The sequence below is a fragment of the Ursus americanus genome, chromosome 22 (genome assembly GCF_024610735.1).
Source record: "Ursus americanus isolate L20-20 chromosome 22, mUrsAme1.1.p, whole genome shotgun sequence".
In the NCBI taxonomy this organism is placed as follows: Eukaryota; Metazoa; Chordata; class Mammalia; order Carnivora; family Ursidae; genus Ursus; species Ursus americanus.
This window is the reverse complement of record NC_142148.1, coordinates 14,255,648-14,275,984: the sequence shown is the minus strand read 5'-3', so window position 1 is coordinate 14,275,984 and position 20,337 is coordinate 14,255,648. Positions and strand designations below refer to the sequence as shown.

Sequence of the window (20,337 nt, the reverse complement as noted above, 5' to 3'; positions counted from 1 at the left end):
CCAGCCAGTGAGTGTGGGGGAGGGGTGGAGGGGCGCGGCATGAAGCCAGGAGCCTGGCCTGGCAAACATGGGGGGTGGGAGAGGAGAGGCTTACAGACCTCACGTGTAGGTTCATGAGTTGTGCTTCTGGTCTGTGTTGTGGGTGGAAAGCGTGTGTGTGTGCGTGACCTGAATATGTGAGTGGTGTGCGTGTGTGTCTGTGTGTGTGAGATCCCGCTTTGCTGTTGGAAAAGCAAAGGCTCACGAGGCAGCTGCTTAGCCCTGGGTGTGGACCCAAGTCCACGATGCCCCTGTCGAGTCACTTCAATCTTTGAACTTGAATTTGGAGCAAAATGGAGATGATAATCCTACCTTGCAAGTTGCTGGGAGGATTAAATGCCTAGCTGGAGGATAAGGTGCCTAGCTGAGCTCCAGGATTACTCCATGAGAGAGAATGATTGTTATTCTAATTATTCAGAAACGTCTGGTAAGGGGTACACACGTGTGTGGTCTGTGTGCCCCGGGGGTGGGAGGCCCCATGTACTGACAATGGACGGAGTATCCCCAGCAGGCTGAGGAGGGTGGGAGACAGCTGTGGGTCTAGAGGTCCTGCTCCTCATTGAGTCAGCCCGGACCTGGATGGCAGGGAGGGGAACCCGAGCAGGTGTGGCTGGAGGAGTGCAGAGAGAGAATGTGGGTAGGTGCCAGCTAGTGTGTGGGGCGTGTGTGTGCGTGTCTGTGCACGCGTGCAAGGGACGCCCCGGAATGGTGGTCAGGAGCATGGATATGGTGCCCAACTGCCTAGGTTTGAAACCTAGCTGTGTGGCCTTGGATAGATCACTTGATCTCTCTGTTCTTTGGTTTCCTCCTCTTAAAAATGGACATAGTAACAATGCCCAGCTTACTGAGCAGTGGTGAGGGTTGGACGAGTAAGTAGCTACCAGCAGAACACTTCTAGCAGCGGTGGGCACCTGCCACATGACCTGTGGATTAGCTCTTACGTTTTTTTGCCAGGCCAAGACCTCGTGCCAGGCCTGCAGAAGGCCTTTACGTGCATGAGCTCCTCCCATCTTCCCAGGCACTGCTATCATTCCCGTTTCACAGATGAGGAAACCGGGCAAAGAGAAGCCAGGTGCCTTGGCCTGGGTCCAAAGGGCTGGTTGGGGCACACCCACGTCTGTGCGGGGCCTCGTCTAAGGGCACCCTCCTGAGGGCCAGCCGCGCACACCCGCAGACACTCGCACACACTCCAACGGCACAAAGTGCTACTGTTGTCAAGGTTCGGGTGGGGGGTGTGGGGAGGGTCCTGCTTCCTGGCCAGGGCATGCACCACGTGGTTTTTGTCCACATAAATACGTGCATAGAGTGTGTGCACAGGCATGATAAACGAGAAAGGCAGCAGGCTCCTGTGCGTGCAGCCTTCCCAGGGCTCCCTTGTGGGGGCTCGTGTACACGCGTGTGCAGCAGGCTGAATGCCACAGCCCCCACCTGAGCTACAGAGTGAGAGTCTCTTCAGATGCCAAAGGGGCTCCCCTCCCCCTCACCAGGGAGTCCTCTCTGCTCACCGCACCCCATCTGAGATTCTTTTTCACATACCTGCTCCCCCCCCCACCTTAAGACACACACTCAAAGCCCAAACACGATGCCTGGGAATTTGTACGTGATCAGTACAGGTTGCAGACTGAAGGGTAGAAATGGGTGTCCAGGCCACCAAGGAAAATGTTTAATGTCCACTTCCTGAGAGCCTACTATGTGCCAAACAAGCCTCCCTCCAACCCTATGAGCACCGAGCACAGAGCCTAGTAGAACACAGTAGACATTTAATACCTAATTTTTGAATAAATGAATGAGGCAGGTACTATCATGATGCCCATTATAGAGATGGGAAAACTGAGCCTTGCAGTGGGTCCAGTGATCTTCCCATGGTTCTACAACTGAGCTGGGATTCCGACCCAGATCTTCTTTGATTCCTGAGCCCACATACTTTATGCTGCACCCCACTGTGGAGTGCTGGGAGGAAATGAGGTGTTTGCTCCCTCTGGTCCACTGTGGGCTTTGCTGGTTTTTATGTTCGAAGAAGACTCACTAGGGTGCAGGGCTATGCTGGGCTGATCAAGGGCCTGACTATGTGCGAGGCTGCCTAACCCAGAGATGGGCCCGTCTGAACACTCTCCTCCCTCCCTCCGAAGTTTCCAAGGGTTCCCATCACCTAAGCATAGAGCCCCACTTCTCCACCTGACATTCAAGGTCCTTCCCGGCCTGGCCCAAGCATCCCTCTGTCCTCATCTCTCCCCACCCTGCCATGAGCTCACCCAGCTGATGACCCTGCTGCTGAACTTAGCCTCCCGGATCCACATCTCTGTTCCTGCTTCCCGGCCCCCACCATCACTCCAACCTGGAGCAGCCTCTCCCTGTTCCAACCTCACCTCTTCAGCCTTGCTGGGGGCCACTGGGGAAGCCTGTGCTCATTCCCCTCCATGGTGCACTGAGAACTCACCCCTCCATGGAGTTCTGGCCTCAGCCCAAGACCACTGAGACTTAGATCTGTCACTAGATGCCTTCATATGGCGGCCTATTCTTCCCGTTGGCCTAGGTCCGACACATCTCTGTGCCTTATGCACGGGGGAGGACACCTAACCACAGAGAGAGTAAGAAGCCGGGGTAAAACAACAGGAGGCTGAACTCAGGAAGCCGACAATCATGGGTTAAATCATTCCTCCCCCCTTCAAGCTGAATGATGCTGGGAGAGTCACTTCTCCTCTCTGACCCTCAGTTTCTTCATCTATAAACTGAGTATGATACCTCCTGAGGGAGAAATGCACTAAGATGAGGTACTTTCCCTCTCCCCAGTGCGGGAATTCAGAAAAACCGCTCTGTGTATCTGCATCTCTGTATTTCCCAGGTGCTGAGTGTGTTAGGTAAAATCTCCCAGGACCCAGGATACTACTTAATCTCTTCATCTCCAGAACACACCAAGCTGCCCCTGCCCCAGGACCTTTGCACTTGCTGTTCCCTCTACCTGGACCGTTCTTCCTCACATCTTTGCGGGTTGGCTCTCACTTTATCATTCTGATCTCGGTTCATCTGTCAACTCCCGGACTACTCGAACCACAGTAGCCCCTGTCGCCCCCAATCCTCCTTACCCTATTACTCTGTTTAACTCCTTCATAGCTCTTAACAGCAATTATTTCACGACTTGCGTCACAAATGTTTTACAACTCGATGACTGTGTCCCCCCAGGAGAAGGCAAACTCTCTGTGGGCAGGGATGAGGTCCTATTACCACTGTTTCCCCCCTTGACTCAATGTGTAAGCGCTGACTGAGCTCACGACCCTGAGAACTCGGGAGCTGAGGCAGCAAGCTGGGCTCTGGGCAGCACGCCTGCCCTGCGAGGAGCCCTTCTGTCTCTCAGTGGCCCCTCACTGGCCTCCTGTTTCCACGTCTGCCCCCTGCAGAGAGGGCGCTCACCCCCAGCTCTGCCCTTGGCTGAGTCATCTCCGCGTGCCCGCCTGGCTCTCCGCACGAGCAGGAGTTGGGTAAATGTTTGTGGTGGTAAATTGGACCTGTCTCAAGCTTCTCACTGCTTCCACATCTGAGGAGCCCCAGGGAAGGGGCCAGCAAAGAGAGATGAAAGAAGGTGAAAAGCTGGTTTCAAAGTTGGCCCTTTCAGTGCAGATAAAAGCCGGAGGGAAGGGAAACCAACAGAGGGAGGAAGGAGAAGACTGAGAGGGGGTGTGAGAGCGGCGCTGCAGGGGAGGGGAGCAGGCAGACTAGAGCACTAACCTGGGAGGCGAGGACTCAGCCCCTACCCTTGGCTCCCAACTCCTCGGGGAGAGCCCAGGGATGCCTCCTCCCCTCCCCGGGCCTCTGCTGCCTCACACACATGGGTGATAATCCCTTCCTGGAGAGAGAGGTCTGTGGCCCAGCCAGAGGCTGGGGGCTGCTCCTGACAGCCTGAGTGGAAGGGCGGCAGAGGAGCTCAGAGGCAGCTGGATGGTTTTGGCAGTGAGGAGGGCAGAGGCAGCCCCGTCGCTCTGACCCTCTGGCCTGAGTCTGAGCTCCTCAGCCCACCCTTGAGGCCCGTCAGACTTCACTTTTGCTGCCTCATCTCCCTCAGTCCACTGTCGCCACCCCGGTCTGCTCTCTTCTCCAGGCACATCTACCTCTGCCTCTGTATGTCTGCACACGCTGTTCCTCTGTCTGGAATGCCTTTCACCTCGTATTTACGCCTGACCATACCCAGGTCCCAGCTCAGTTCATTTCCTGCCTCCTCCAGGAAGCCTTTTAAGACCCCTGAGGCTATTTCCCAGTCTGGGAGCCCATAGGCAGTTAGGCAGGATGGTGTCTCTCTGTCCTCACCCAGGGCTGCCATGTAAGATCACACAGGCTGTGCACTGTACAACTCAGAGACCCATTCACACAGACGATGAGGGGAATGTTACCCATCTGGAACCATGTAATGCAGAGATCCTCAAATTAACTTCCCTTCTCCCTCTCGTCAATGCTCAGCACAGAGCCTCGTGTATAGTTGGTTCGGGGATTACTTACTGATTATGTACAGGGGTTTCGGGGAGGACGCAGGGAGCTCAGGAATCTCCTTCCTGTCTGTCCAACAATGGCCCTTTCCCCCATCCCTGACCTCCTCCGGATCATTTCTGCTACAACCTTTCTTCCTGTCTCTTCTACCTGACCTTCTTCCAACTTGGGCCACAGTCAGAGACTTCCCAAATCCTTCCAGGGACACTGACAGCTGCAGCATTCCCTCCCCTCTGCCCATCTGCCTCTCTCCCTGCTCGCCCTTCTCTCTCCCTGTGTCTGTTTCTCTTTCTTCCCTTTCTGGCTTTCTCAGCAAATCTCCTCTGTTTCTCCATGATCGGGGGGGGGGGGGGTCCTCTGCCTCTTGTAGTTCTTCTCGTGGTCTTTCCACTGGCTCCCCCCTCTCTCCGACCTCCTCCTCTCACTGTGGGTCTCTCCCCAGGCCTCTGAGTCTCTCTCTCTTTTTTCAGTTTTTCTCTGCTTTTCCGTTTCATTCACTCACCACTGCAGTCAGCGAGTGTCCCCTGAGTGCAGGGCGTCAGGTAACATGGCGAGCACACAGAACTCCCTGTCCTCAAGGGGCTTATCTTGTAGCGGGAGACACACAGCGGAGTCAGAAAACTAGGTAGCGTGTCAGATGGTGACGAAGGCTACTGAAGACAGAGTAACATGAGGAAAGGGGATGTGAAGTGTTGGGGCTGGGGGCTGGGGTGGGGTTGAAATTTTAGAAAGAGCGGTCAGGGAAGGCCTCACTGAGGTGACTCTTGGGCAAAGGCCTGGAGAAAGCAAGAGGACCAGTCGTGGGGATGTGAGGGAGGGAACATTCTAGGCAGGGGGATGGCCGTTGCAAAGGCCCTAAGGGGGAGTGAGCTTGGTGTATCTGCAGAGCTGTGAGGAGGCCAGTGTGGCTGAGCCAGGGGTTCCCTGGGAAGGAGGGCCTTGGGAGAAATGGTCTGAGAAAAAACAGTGAGGCCAGATCTCATGGGTCTGGGGGGCATGGTGAGAGCCTGGTCTTTTATTCTGAGCCAGGTGGGTGCCTCTGGAGGGCTCTGAGCAGAGGAGGGCCACGCTCTGATTTCCTTTTGGACAGGATCAGCCCGTGTGGCCCCGCCCCCCGGCCAGTTCTAGATTAAAGAGGGGTGGAGCAGAAGCAGGGAGACCAGCGGAGGGTGGGTGGAGTGCGGGAATCCGGATCCGGATCCGGGTAAGAGAAAATGGTGGCTTGGACCCGGGGTAGCAGTGCAGGTAGGGAAGGTGGTCGGATTCCCGATATGCTGCTTAAGTGCGGATGATGGATTTTCTTCTGGCCTGGAGGGAGGTGTGAGGCAGAGGCAGGAAACAGGGTGTCTCCAACATTTTTGATCTCAACAACTGGGAAGTTGGGGTCGTTGTTTTTGGTGGACGGACCTGGCGCTCAGTTCTTTAAGTGGTGAGTTCTGGATGCCTAGGGGAGCCAAGGGGAACTGCTGAGACGGCAGGGTGGGCCAGAGAGTGGAATCAGGGGTCCCAGGCATGTGGATGGACAGACGGAGGGCACGGAGGGAGCCGCCGTGGACAGAGAGGAGGGCTGGGGCGAGCCCTGTTCACTCCGAGGTGTCTGTCGAACCTGGGTCTCCCTCCTTGTCCTGAGTCCCCTGACTCTCGGTGACCATTCTCACATCTGTTTCCTTGGTCTCTGAGCTGCATCTCTGTGTCCATCCCCCCCTTCTCCGCCCCCCGCCCCTCCCCCTCTGCCCGCAGTCTGTCCGCGGGGCGGTGGCGGGAGAGCAGGCAGCAGGCGTGGCCCCGGGCTGGGGTCTCACCGGACGGGCCGGTTGGCGGCGTCGGGGTCCCGCGCCGTCACCACGCCGACCAGGGAGCCCACCTGCGCGTCCTCCTGCACCTCCAGGAGGCCGGAGGGCGGCCGGAACTCGGGGGGCTCGTCCACGTCGGTCACGGCCACGCGCACGATCGCCTGGTCGCGGAACGTGCCCAGGTCAGCGAAGCGGGGGTCCACGAACTTGTTGAGAGCTTCCAGGACCACGGTGTGCACGGGCTGAGACTCGAAGTCCAGGCGCTGCGGGGAGGGAGCAGACGGCGGGTGAGTGGGCCGGGTGGGCTCGGCGCCGAAAGAGGAAGTCAGGGAGGCGGGCCCACAGGGGGCGGGGCCGGCCCAAGGTCACGTTGACTCTGCGGGGGCGCCGGGAGTAGTGGGAACTGGCTGTTTTGAGACCCAGACCCACCCTCCCTGGTTGTAGGCGGAGGAAGCGACACTGCCGGGGACAGTCTTGCCGAGGGGCACACAGCCCAGCAGGGCTAAAGGACACTGACGTCTAACTTCCCGCCCCCAAAACACAGTATGTTGGGCTATTTCATGCATTTATTAATTCACGGAGCGCTTACTGTGTGCCAGCTAAATACATTAACTCATCTAATTTTACAACAGCCCTAAGAGGCTTGTATTGTGATTATCTCCTTTTACACGGGAGGAAATCGAGGCCCAAGGTCACTTAGCAGTTAGGCCCTGGCAGAGGCAGGATTCAAACCCAGGCAGTGCGGCTCCCAAGTCCTGGCCCTTAACCCCAGGCGAGGAAAGCGCGCTGGATCTGCGGCTGACTCGCTGTGTGTCTGTGGGCAATCTGTTTAGCCTCTCTGGGCCTCAGGTGTGAGGGTGAAGGAGACATTTCCCAGGTCCACAGGCGGCAACTAATAGGAGTTGAGCCCGATAAGCCAGGCTGCCTTAGAGCTTTCCTTGGAAATCTGGCTAAACCCGCCCTGAGCCTGGCTTCTCATCAGGGAGTGCTAATGGGTGACCTTCTGATGAATGAGCTCCACTGCTGTGTGTTGGCTCCGGCCTCCTAAAGACAGCACCTTACAGCAAAGGGAAATAGCAGTGGTGGGGCTCAGGCACCTCAGTCCCGCGGGGGCAGCTCTCTGGGTGGCAAGGGTGCCCTTCCTAGAGACCTGCCCTGTGCATAGTCCCTCCCCCACTTTGCTCTCAGAACCTCCCGCCCCCACCTTCTCCAGCAGCAAACACGACCACCTCCTTTCTCTGTCCTGTTGCCTGGGAAATCTGGATGCAGGGAGGCAGCCCAGAGCCGGGCCTGTGAATGAGCGATGGGCTCTGGAGCCCAGTCATCAATCAGGCGTGGGCTCAAGCCAGCGCACCCGGGCGGAGACACCGCAGGCGCCACTGCTGGAGCAGGTGGGAGGGGCCTGACTTGGGGGAGGGGGTTAGGGGCAGCCTGGGGAGGAGAGCAAGCTCGGAGGCTGGGCTTGGGGCCTGACTCTGCTGCTCTGTGATGCTGGAACCCATCTGTGAAATGGGCTCATCTTCCAGGGGCCAAATGGAACTCAGAAGACTGAAAACCATAGAATGCTTCAGAGGGTAGATTCTGGAGCCAGACTGCCTGGGCTCATAGCCCTAATGTGCTCTGCAGGATGCATGACCTCAGATGCGAATTGTTGAATTGCCACGGCCTCAGTGTGCCATCTATAAAATGGGCAATGATAGTACGTCAGAGGGTTGTCGTAGGGATTGATTAAGCTCATATGTGAAAAGCGGTTGAAGGGTGCTGGGCACATAGTATACCCGTTATTATAGGCAGTAGCTGCTATCCTTTAATCTTCTGGGGAGTAGCTGAAGAAACTGGGAGTCCTCTCTTTTCAAACCCTCCAGGCCAGGTAGAGAGCGGGTCATTATGTGTTTAGTGAGTGAATGAAGGGCCGTAGAGGGCGGATGTCGCTGTGGGTCCCAGAAGGCAGGGCCCAGGCTGATGGGGGCAGATTTAGGGAGGCAGATTCTGGCTGAACAGGAGGAGAAATACCTGGACAGTGGCAGGGAGTGAGCGTCCCAACCTGGAAGCATGCAAAGGCCTACCATCATTTGCAGGCCAGGGCAGGGGATTGACCTCCTGTGGGAGAGCAGGGCTGGGGCGATGGTCTCAAAGGCCTGTGTAGCCCTGAGTTGCCAAGCCCACGACCAAGTCCTGGAAGATGGATTTTTGCTTTTCATTTGCCCTCCATCCCCTTCCCCTAGGAACCCCTGAGTTTGTTCTTTTAGCTTCTGGTTCCTGGGCTAGTCAGTAGGGGAGAAGGGCTGTTAGACTCAGGAAGGAAAGAGCTTGGAGTCACCAGGCCTGGGTTCAGATCCTGACTCTGCCCCTTACAGGTGTGATCTTGGGTGAGCCCTTTTCTTTCTCTGTGCCTCTGTTTTCTCACTGTGAAAATGGGCTTAACGACTGACGTCTCTTCAGAGGGAAGCATGGGAATTAAAGGAAATGATGAGCGTGAAGGGCATGGCCTCGAAGGAGCACAGCGCAGTGATTCCGAGCACGGATCCAAATCTGGTTTGAATCCGTGCCCTCACAACCAGCTGTGCAACTTACTTTCTTTGTGCCTCATTTTCCCATTTGTAAAATGGGACTGATACCATCGCTGTTTCCCCCAGGTTGGTCCTGAGTCCCCAGAGAGACCTGATCCCCCGAGTGGAATGGGGCCATGTGGCTGCTCTGAGGTGCCCTCCCCCCGCCCCTCCCCCACCAGCCCTCTCCCCCTTCCTGGGGAAGCCCCACCTTCTGCACTACGATGATGGCCTCCTGAGTGTCGCTGTCCGTGGTGACCTTGAACACATGGCCGCCGCTGCCGCTCTCCTCCTTGAGGTGGTAAGTCATATCTGTGTTCTCGCCCACATCGGAGTCCTCAGCCTTCACTCGTCCCACAGCCGTGCCGATGGGGGCTGACTCCTGAATGCTGAACTGGTACATCTCTGTAGGGGATACAGCTGTGAACAGGGAGGGGGGCAGCCCCTACCCCAACTTCCACCAGGAGAGGGGGGCCCAGATGGGCTCCCGGGAGGGCGGTGTCCGCAAGGGGCTTCCAAGCGGGTAGTGCAAAGAGGAGGGTCCTAATTCTGACGCTGAGTTGATTTGCTGACTGATAGGAAAAGTGCCTGCAATGTTTGGGGTTCAGTCTCCCTTGGTTTCCTCACCTGTAGAATGGCAATAGTGCCTTCCTAAAGCCACCGTCATTACCCCAGTGAACTTAGATGATGAGGCACGGAGTCGCTTACTACAGTGCCTAGCTCATGGCAGCTACTCGATAAATGGAACCAAGTGTGCTAGAAGAGTGGGGCTTCATGCCGCTGCCTGTTGCTATTGACGTCAGTGACACTGATTCCTTTGTTCCCATGTATTTATTAAGCACCTGTGATGTCCCAGATGCAGTTCGGGCACTGGGGTTATAGCAACAAGCAGAACAGACCCGAATCCCAGTTCTCAGAGTGCTTTCCTCTTAACAGGCAGAGAAACACACAATCACATCAGTAAAACACGCGGTATATCAAACAGTGATAGGTACTTCGGAGAAAAATAAAGGAAGGAAAGGGGCACGGGGAATGCCGAGGAGGGTGTGTGTGGAGTTTTAAATAGGGTCATCAAGAAAGCCCTCACTGGGAAGATGACATTTTTGCAAAAGTCTGAGGGAGGTGAGGGAGTAAGCCAAGCAGGTTTGTGGGAAAGAGCATTCCAGACAGAGGGAACAGCTGGTGCAAAGGCCCTGAGGTGGGTGCAATGCCTGGTATGTTTGAAGAATGGCAAGACGGCCATTGTGGCCAGAGGGGAGAAGCAGAGCAGAAATGCGAGGGAATGAGGCCAGATGGGACACAAACGGTACCCTCCTCTCTTCCCAGAGTTGAGGTCGAGATAAGGGTGATTTGCTAAATGAGGGGCCAGCGCAGGTGAAGCAGGGCCTGTGGAGCTGAGGATGAGCCTCTTGGAGACCCCAAGGTCTGGACACCCCTCGTGTGGAGGGGTGGCCTCTGAATCATTCTCACGTGGCAGCCAGAGGGGCTGTTTCTAACACATGCTGACTGTGCCACTCTCCCGCTGGAATCCCTTCCATAGCTCCCCGCTGCCCTGCGATGGAGCCCTACAGCCCTTTGGCCTGCTCTACAGGACGCTCGCTGCCTGGCCCCTGCCGGCTTCTGCAGCCTCAGCCTCCCTCTCCCTGACCCCAGCTTCAGCCTGCCTGAAGTTCGTATAATTCCTCATCTCTAGGCATCGCCTCTCTTTATTCTCCCTTCTGCTGTGCCCTCTCCAATTCCTACCCTTCCTTTAGTCTTACTGAATGTTCCCTCCTCCAGGGAGCCTTCTCAGACTGACCTCCAGGCTCCAGTCTTGTGCCCCAGGGCCACCTAGCTTATCCCACGGTAAGGATTCCTGCCTTTCCCTATCAGTTTCTGCCTCTTCTCTCCCTGCTCTCTCCTCTCTCCCCTGTCCGGGGTGTGAACTCCTGGAGGCAGGAACCACATCTCTTATTCATCAGGCATTCTCCGAGCCTGGCAGAACACCAGACTGTCGCATAAATGAAATGTGTGAGTGACTAGGGAGCGAATGAATGAAAAGGAGCGTGGGTCTGCGCTCACCGGGTTAACACAGATTCAAGAGTCTGACAACAGCAAGTGTTGGTGAGGGTGGGCTGCAGTGGATACGTGCATTTATTTCATGGGGGGACCAGTTTGGCTTTGTTTAGTAAAGCCGAAGATGAGTATATCCCATGAGCCAGCTGTTGTGTTCCAGCGTGTATATACACCAGAGACGCGCGTGCAAACCGGCACTTGGAGATGTTCGACAAGGTGCAACAACGTTCAGAGCCTCAAACTGGAAACAAACCAAACGTCCATCAACACTGAATAGAGAAATGATGGGACACTGTGCAGCAATGGAAATGAATTCATTATAGGGACAAGCAGCAACTTAACAATTTCATAAACATAATTTTAAGAAAAAAAAAGCAGGGCACAGAGGTTATATGGTATGATCTGCTCATCTGAGGTTAAAAAAGCAGGTGAAATTAAGCTACAGCGTTTGGTGATGAGTATGTAGGTAAACTGGCTCTCAAGCAAGGAGGCGGCGATCACAAAAGCGGGTCATGGTTGACTCTGGAAGAGGGGGTGTGGGGGGTGCGGTTAGGCTCAGGAAAGGCACGTGGAGGCTTCTGGAGTCCAGGAGTGTGGTCTCCAGGAGGGTTCGCTTTATACTTAGGTGCCAAACTGGACATTTGTCTTTTACAGTCTTCTGTTTGTATACATATTACACAACAAAGAAGTGTTAAAAATAAAGAGGGAACGAATCAATGAATGAATAAACGAGTCTTCCTGGGGCCCGGGGTCCCTCTTCTCTGCTCTGCCCCACCGCTTCCCGCTCAGAGCTGGCACAGAGCCTCGTACAACTGGGCAGAAGCCTGGGTGGCCCCCACCCTCCACGCGGCGCCTCAAAGCTCCCCCATCCGCGTAGGGGGGGCGGCTTCTGCGCCCGGCTCCCTGGCGACACGGAGCTGGCTGGTGGCTCTGCCCACCCCGCTCTGAGCCCGGCTGAGGCGCTCGGCCCCGATGATGGTGCGCTCTCAGCTAAGGGATTGGATTCCCTTATCTCGCGGGGGTCAGTCCCCTGTGGCGGGCCTAATGTGAGAGCAGCAGACCTCGAGTAATGACTCCCCGATAGGGATCAGCCCGTCTCCCCGCGGCATTTAGTCTCTGCCAGCTCCGGCGGCTTCCCCGGCACGGCTCTCGGCCCAAGGCTGGACAGAGGGACTGGCTGACGGGGAGGTGGGGGACTCGGCCAGAGAACCACCCCCTGTCCCCTGTTGTGCCAAGAGAGGCAGAGAGTGGAAAGACCTCCTAATTCAAAAGCACAGCACCCTGCCTTCCAGGCTCATCGTGGGGACAGGCCTGTCACTCCAGCACCCCGCTTCTCCATGCAGCACAGGCAGGCCTTGGCCTGGGTCTGTCCACAGCCACTGTCTACATTCCTGTGTCTCTCACCCCACCCCCAGCCCTTCCCTTTGCAAGCTTGGGTCAGTGGCAGATGACATGGAGTAAGCGGGAGTGGGGTGTGGGTGGGCCAGTGACAGGCTAGAGTAGGTGGACAGATGGGGGTCCCTCGGCAGGAAGCAAGGTGAGGGGTAGGAAGATAACCGTGTTACTGGGCTATGTGGGAAATCAGACAACTTGGAGGACTTCCTCTGCGAGAAGCGTGATTGGAGGAGCACTGGGGGGAAATGGGTGACTCAGGTGGACAGACAGATTCAAGCCCCTCTTGTGGTGGAAGCCTAAAGGGAAGCATGAGCTCGGTGGGCAGCTGGAAGGATGGACGGACCCACGGAGGCCCAATGGGAGGCGTGCTGGGGGTCTACCAGATGGACGCAGATGCAGCCATCGCCCTCTGGGAAGGCCCCACTTACTCTGCGGGAAACGAGGTGGGTTGTCATTGACATCGGTGACCACGATGGTGACGGTGGTGGAGCCAGAGAGGCCGCCCAGCTGGCCCGCCATGTCTGTGGCCTGGATCACCACCTCGTAGCGCTCCTGGCTTTCGCGGTCGAGGTCGGGCACGGCTGTCCGGATCACACCTGTGGGTGAGTGACAGTGAGGCCAGGGATGCCCCCCCCGCAAGCTGCCAGCTGCTACAGAGTCCCCTCTGCAGGCAGAGGCTGGGTGCAGGCCAGTCCAGGAGGGGATGCCGAAGACACGTGTGTAGGGACAGTGCAGGCGCAGGCTCGGCAGCCGCCGCACACGCTCACGCACACTCAGCCACGTGCTCACACAGATAACGCACCTTCACACCTGCTGTTTGATCGCTCAGTCAGCGGCCCTCAGCAGAGCCAGGCGCGGAGCAGCAGCTCGGCGCGTGTTAACCTGGTGCCCTGGACTCACACCCACGCTCACGCATACTCACTTTGGAGTCACACTCACCTGTATACATACACTAGGTGTGTCTCACACGCTTATGTAGTATATACACAAGAACACACGAGCTCCCATACATACCCACACATGTGCACACTCTTATTTTCACACGCCCCTCTCCGTGATGGAGTCGTCCCCCAGCCCTCGGGGTCCCCGTGCCCAGGCCCAGCCCTAGATTCTCTGTCCAGGCACCAGCTAATCACTGATAGACAGCCCCTCAAGCTGTTGATGCAAGAGGGGCAGGGCCAGCAGGAATGGGGGTGACCGCAAGATTAATTCTGCCGAGCGGAAGCCTTGCTTCTTGTCTCCCTGCCAGTGAGAGACCAAAGTGGAGGGGAGAGTCGATGAGGCATTGAGAGCCTCCCCCACCACTTGCTCCAACCTGCCGAGTACCAGGTGGTGACAGGTGGTGCCTGGGGCCTGCGCGCCAGGTGGAGTCATGCACCAGCAGCCCCATGATGCGCCCCATAAAACCCAATCTCCGACTCCTGATGTCCCCAAACAGCCCCCAGACTCCAATAAAGGCGCCAGAATGAGGGGAGAGGCTGCAGTGTTTTCGTGTATGTGTGTATTTGTATGTGGAGCTGGAGGGCTGGGGGTAGGGCATGTAGGAGGTGGCCCTGCTTTTGTGGGATCACATGGAGATAATGGAAAATGTGTAGTCTACCTAATCAAGAGCCCAGATCTGCAATTTTTTGGCCATGTGATCTTGAGCAAATCCCTTCCTCTGAACCTCAGTTTCCTTATCTGGAAAATGGGACAACTGCAATACCTCTCTACAGAACAGGAATTCTCAACCTTGGCACTACTGACGTTTTGGGCGGGATAATGCTACCCACCAGCTGCCAGTAGCAGCGTGCTCCCCACCAACCCCAGACCTCCTTGACCAGCCTCAACACTGGGACTGTGAGCGGGGTGCCCTTCTGGCGATGAGGTTAGGGCCGGGCCTCCGCTGGTCTGTCAGCTGTGGCTTTGCAGCCCTGGACAGAGAACAGGAAGCAAGGGAGACCTAAAGAGCAAGGAAAGAGAGGAGAGAGGGGAGTGGTCAAGCCAGAGAGAAATGCGCACTCAGGAGGGGACAGTGAGAGAGAGGAACAGAGCACCGGAGAAAGAACAGAGGGGAGAAAGGAAGGCAGAGAACAACAGAGACAGAGCCAATAGCCCTTCTCCCAGACAGCAGGGAGGCGCAGGGATGGGAAAGGGGGAGGAAAGATGGTGGAGGGTGGAAAGTAGAGGGCAGACAGACAGACTGACGGTGGAGTGGCCACCAGGCCAGAGACAGGGGCTCCCTAAGTGAACCAGCCGGAAGGGCGGGGAGGGGAGCCGCCCCGGGGAGCCCTTACTGCGGGCTAAGCTGTGTGCATGCGCTTTGCATGCAGGACCTCCCTGAATGTAGAGGCGTTGCTGGAATTTGGGGCCACTGCGCATCTGTGAGCTTGTGCACTGAAAGCTCATGAGTAGGGCTTGGAGCAGGGCTCTGGCTGAGGTCCACACCCGCAGGCCCTGCTCATGTGGCTGTCCCTGCCACTTCCAGCTCCAGAGGAAGTAGGGACACTAGCCTCTGTTCACTTGGCGACTGGTCACGAAGCCCTGTAGACAATCAGGTGCCATCTCTGGGAGACCAGGAGGTGGGTACCCAGAGGCCATGCTACCTCTAGACCCAGCCCTGGGATCCCACCCAGTGACAGCCTGGGATGACGACTGCTCCCAACAGAGCACACCCGCTGATAGGCACACACTCACCCCCTCTCATGCTGACTCTGGCCTTGGCCCTGCATTTGCTTTGGCCAATGGGCCATCAGCAAGCGTGACAAAAAGCAGAGGCTTGATGAGCCCTTGTGTGCTGGGGCCTGTCCTCTTGGAGCCCTGAGGCCACTGTGCTGAGAAAAAGTCCCAGACGGCAGGCCACACGGAGGGAGGGGGCCAGCCACGCCAGCTGTCCTAGTTGATCTGCCAGCTGCCTGTCGCCACACGAGTGACCCCAGCACAAAGAACTGCGCAGCCAACCCACAGGATAATGACAAGTAAAAAACTGTTGCTATTTTAAGTCACCGCATTTGGGGGCAGTTTGTCATAGAGCAGTAGATATCTGATGGAGAAATCATGTTCTCCAGCCTGTTCCTCTCCTGGGCTCACTCCTGCAGCCACATTTCACTAGAGGCTCAGCAAGCCAGAAGGCCCAGTGTGGCCTGGTGCATAGGTCTGGCAGGGGGTCCTGGCTGTCGGCTGGAGTGTCTCCTGTCTTCAACAGGCTGGGGTCGTTTCCTTAGATGGGGTCTTGGGAGAGAAGAGTGAAGGCTGCAAGTCCTCTTAAGGCCTAACGTGGGACTCGGGCAGAACATCATTTCTGCTCCCAGATTCAAGACTCCACCTCTCTCTCTCTCTCTCTCTCTCTCTCTCTCTCTCTCTCTCTCTAAGTAGGCTCCATGCCCAACATAAGGCTCGAACTCATGACCTTGAAAGCAAGAGTCCCATGCTCTACCAACTCAGCCAGCCAGGCACCCCTCAAGACTTCACCTCTTGATGGTAGCAGTGGCAAAGTCACTTTACCTAGAGGGTTGGGAGAATTGATGGCATATGTCGTTACCTGCTGTGTTCTGCTCCCTACTTCACCTCCTGACGCTGGGAGGAGCACCCTGGGGGCTGGTGCCTTTCTCCTGGCTCTGGGGAAAAATTCCCAAATCGGCCCATGCAGTTGTTCTTGAAACCTTCTGGCCCTGCAAATAGCTTCTTTCACTCATTTATTAGACGCTTACTGAGGACGTACTATGTATAGGGGCCACCGAGTCAGATATGAGGCCGTGCAGAAAGGAGGGACTTTGGGGTCAGACTGACTGGTTCAAGTCTTCCTTCCACCATTTATTTACATGCTATCTGACCTTGGGCAAGTTGTTGAGTGCCTCTGAGCCTCAGTTCCTATTCTATAAAATGGGGCTACTCCGTTGGAAGGCTTTTAACAGAATTAAATGAGATAAAGTTTCCAGCGGCAGGTGTCCCATTTGGGGGATTCCATCATGATCCCCCCTCACTGCCCTAAGTCCTGGATTGGGTACCTGATCAATAAGTTCCAGGATGGCAAAGAGTCCTACTAGCCTTCTCCTTATCTTACCTATAGGGTCTGGTACATAGTAGGTGATTAATAAACACTTGGACTGCCTGACCTACTGCCACAGACCCTGTCTCCCCTCTCACAGGCTGGGTGTCATTGTTTGTTTCTGGCCTCTCTGGAGGAGAAAAAGTTGGAACAAAAACCCAGTGGGGGCAGAAACCAGATCTTAGTTTATCATCCTGACCCCAGGATCTGGCTTAGAAGGTACTCAGCAAAGGTTTGTTTCATTCATCTCAGGAAAACAGACATCTCTGGCCCAGTTGAGAATTTTCAGCAGAGAACTTGGAGTCTCTGAGAGCATCTTTCTAGTCTTGCGGGGGTGGTGGTGGGCGGGGGCTGAAAATTAGAACCTGGCCACAGCTCCCTGCAGCCTTGTCCTCACCCATCACCCCCCCTCCCCCGTTCCAGCTGTTGTCCTCGCCACCCCCGCTGTCCCCTCCAAATTCTGCAGAAGGGGCCCCGGAGCCCAAGCGATGCCTCATTAGCCCGCAAATGCCATCCCTGTCACCCCTGTGGGGGGCTTGCTGGCAGGCCTGGCCTTTAAAGCACACAAGTTAATTCCTCCTCTGGCACTTGGCCCCAGGGAGCCCCGCCTCCTCCTCTCCCTCACACCTTCCTCTCAGGGCCGGTTCCGGCTCTGCTCCCTGCTATCTGCACAGCGAGAACAGACTGTACCTCGCACCAGCTGCTAAATATAGACCCGCATCAGCGGAATATTCCTGGCTGGGGAAATGGAGCTGGGCTGGGAATGGCACCAGGGCGGCTCCTGCGGTGGGGCTGAAGGCAAGGGGAGGGAAAATCTGGGCCTTCCTGGGAGATGTCAGCAAAGACCCTCTCAGACTGAGAACGTGGAGGACCCTAGGACAAGGACCTCATTTGTGCTGCTTCACCTGCCTTGCCTGGTGCCCACTCGCTGGCCTCTCGGGAGCTGTTCCTGCCCTCCTGGGCTCTCCACGGCCTCCCACTTGCCACCCTCTTCCTGACTCCCTGCAGCGGGGGATGCTCTTTCTGAGAACCTGGCTGTCCTCCTCACTCTCTTGGAGTCTGGTTCTCCATCTGCTCACCCCTGCCATCTCCCAGACTCAGTCCTGGCTCCTCCTTACTTCTGTCTCTTCTTCCCTTTCTGGAAGGGGAATCAACTCGAAGGGCCCCCTCCTTCGGCTGAACGAAGGAAGGCTTCGGTAGCCACAGCAGTCCCTTGGCTTGCCAGGAGGTACCGGGGATTGTGCCGAGCACGTCACACCCTCACTCTTCCCCTGGCCTGCACGTTCCTTCCTAGATACTGAGGGGCTCATACCCTCCCTTCATTCACGACTCTGCCCCAGGTCACCTGCCCAGAAAGGGCCATCCTGATTTCTTCATCAAAGTCTATCCCCTTACCCTGCTTTCTGTGTCTTCCTAGCACTCGTTGCAACTTGACATTATGCTATACATGGGTAGACTTATTTTCTGTATTCCCTACTTGAATTAAAGCTCCAGGAGGGTAGGGTCTTTGATGTGCCTCCTGCCACACCCTTAGAGCCTAGAACAGAGCCAGGCATATAGCAGGCACTCGCTAAAGAGTTGTCAAATGAAGGAAGGAACTCTTCCGTTGGATCCTCACGATAGTCACGTGAGATGGGAATTATTATCCTTCTTGTGCACATGGGAAACCAAAGCTTAAAGAGTCCCAGCTATTCAGAGAGCTCCGGGCCCATATTTCAGACGGCCTTCTAGATGTTCTAGATGTTTCTTTCCTCCTCCTCTCTCCTCTTAAAGTTGCTTTGGCTAAAATGGAATGAATTAGCTCTGCACCAGATCCCAGGGCACATTCACTAATTCTTCTGCTCCTAGTTTTCTTAATCGACACTCCTCCTTTTGTTCACGTAGATGGTGGACCCTCCTATCTCAGGCGCCAAAGTTGGGAACCCCCAGATTCTTCCCTCAATCTAGTTCCCTACCTTCACCCAGGTCCCCAAGGTTTGCCGCTGGCAGGATCTCACTGTCATCCCTCATTCTCCCTCTTCAGCATCTCAACTAACCCTCGCCACCAAGCCCGTGTTATCTCCGGCTTCTAACTGGATGGAGCAGGTTAAGGAGTCTGGGTGGGGGCCAGGGAAAGGTGCAGGCCTTGGTGTTTGTCCTTTGAGGCTCTCTGCTGGGCACCCCAGGCTACCGAGTCTCCCTGAATTCAATTCCTGCCTCTGAGCCATGCTATAGAGAGCAGCCCGAGGGATCTTGTTAAAATGAAAACCTGAGCATGTCACTTCCCTGCCTAAAAGTCATCAATGAACCCCGAGTGTTGGTGAGGAGGAGGGGAAACAGGCGCCTTCCTGTGTGGCTCTCGGGAGTGTAATCTGGTACATTTCGACATTATCTATCCAGATTCCAAATGCATGTGCTCTTTGACCCAGCTTTTCCACTTCCCGAAAATTATCCTGCAGATATACTCACAAAAGCACAAAATGATATATGTATGAGGTTATTCACTGTAGCATTGTTCGTTGTAGCAAAAGATTGGAAACAGCGTAAGTGTCCATCAATAGGGGACTGGTGAAATAAATTTTAGTGTATCCACAACAGCTGTTAAATAAAAGAATGAGGAAGCTCTTTATGTACTGATATAGAATAATCTTCAAGATGTATTGTTAAGTGAAAAAGGCAAGCAGTGTGTAGAGTGTGTGTTTATAGCTACCATTTGTGTGAAAAAAAATAAAACAAATACATGTACCTATTTTCTTGTACATGCATAGAATAGCTCTGGAAAGATACCCAAGAAAATTACATTGGTTGCCTTGGGGACCCAGACTGGGTGGCTGGGGGACAGGAAGGGGTGAAGAATTTCCACTAAATATCTGTTTGGACTTCTTTTTAAATTTTGAACCTTGAAATGTGTTATCTATTTTTTAAAAACTTAATATTTTTCAAGTGAGTGAGTCCAAGATCTCATAGGATATATACACCAAGTGGCTACCTTTGGGGCAGCAATTAGAGGATGAGGGTGGGAAGCACTTTTCTTTCTTTCTTTCTTTCTTTCTCTTTCTTTCTTTCTTTCTTTCTTTCTTTCTTTCTTTCTTTCTCTCTCTCTCTCTCCCTCCCTCCCTCCCTCCCTCCTGTCCTTCCTTTCTTTTCTTTAATATTTGAATGTTTCCTAAAATGTATTACTTTTGCAAGGAGAAAAAAAATGACAAAGATATTATGTGTAAGATAATACAATCAGAACTGCTCATAACCTGAAATCCTCAATCCCCCATCCCAACAAATCAAACACACAAACAAAAACCCAAAACCCAGATCACAGACACACCATTACCCTTAGAATAATAACACTTAGAATTACCCTTTATCCCCATTACCCTTAGAATAAAATCCAAGGTCTTAAACCTCGCTTCTACCTGGCCCAGTCAGGCCCCTGCCAGCCAGCCCGCATCCCATCTAGTTGCTTGCAATTCCCCTCAGGCCTCAGGCTGTTCTTTCCCTCCTAGTTTTGCCTGCACTGTGCCCTCTGCCTGGAATGCCTGTCTCTGAATCCTGGTCGGGCCAACACCTTCTTATCCTTTGGAGATCAGCTGCTTCCACCTCCCAGAACCTTGCATCCTAATGGCCCCTGCATATGCCTATGGCCCTGGCCCCCATCGGGACTGTAAACCTCATGATGGCATCTGATAAACATTCTATGGTGTGAGGTCTCCCTCGAGCCCTCACTCCTGCCCTGCCCCTCCCATCGCAGGGACCAGGAGAATACCGGCCAGTGGCATGGGCAGGCACGCCCAGCTGTGCAACCTCCGTGAGGCACTTCACTTCTGTGAGCCTCAGTCTCCGGCTCCGCCCTCCCTTCGCCTCAGGCAGGGCCCCTCAGAGACCTAATCAGGTTCTAACTTCAGAGAAAGTGAAGTGGGGACTGTGTTCGGTGGCGTTGGGGGAGGGAAAAGAAGCCAAGGAGCCATTCTTCCGTAATGGTTTCCATCTCTTTCCATCAGATCCTTAACGACTGCCCTTTGAACGGAGC

At 55.1% G+C, this 20,337-nt stretch overlaps 1 protein-coding gene across 1 annotated transcript in view; it reads right to left on the bottom strand.

Annotated features, from left to right (window-relative positions):
• CDH22 (cadherin 22) overlaps window positions 1-20,337 on the bottom strand; it is a 67,393-nt gene that overhangs the window by 25,044 nt on the left and 22,012 nt on the right. The window contains exons 4-6 of the mRNA XM_045804771.2: window positions 12,736-12,903; window positions 9,069-9,262; window positions 6,318-6,571 (exon numbers count right to left, since the gene is read on the bottom strand). Of these exons, the coding sequence (XP_045660727.1) occupies window positions 6,318-6,571; window positions 9,069-9,262; window positions 12,736-12,903 (616 nt within the window). The remainder of the gene's footprint in view (window positions 1-6,317; window positions 6,572-9,068; window positions 9,263-12,735; window positions 12,904-20,337) is intronic.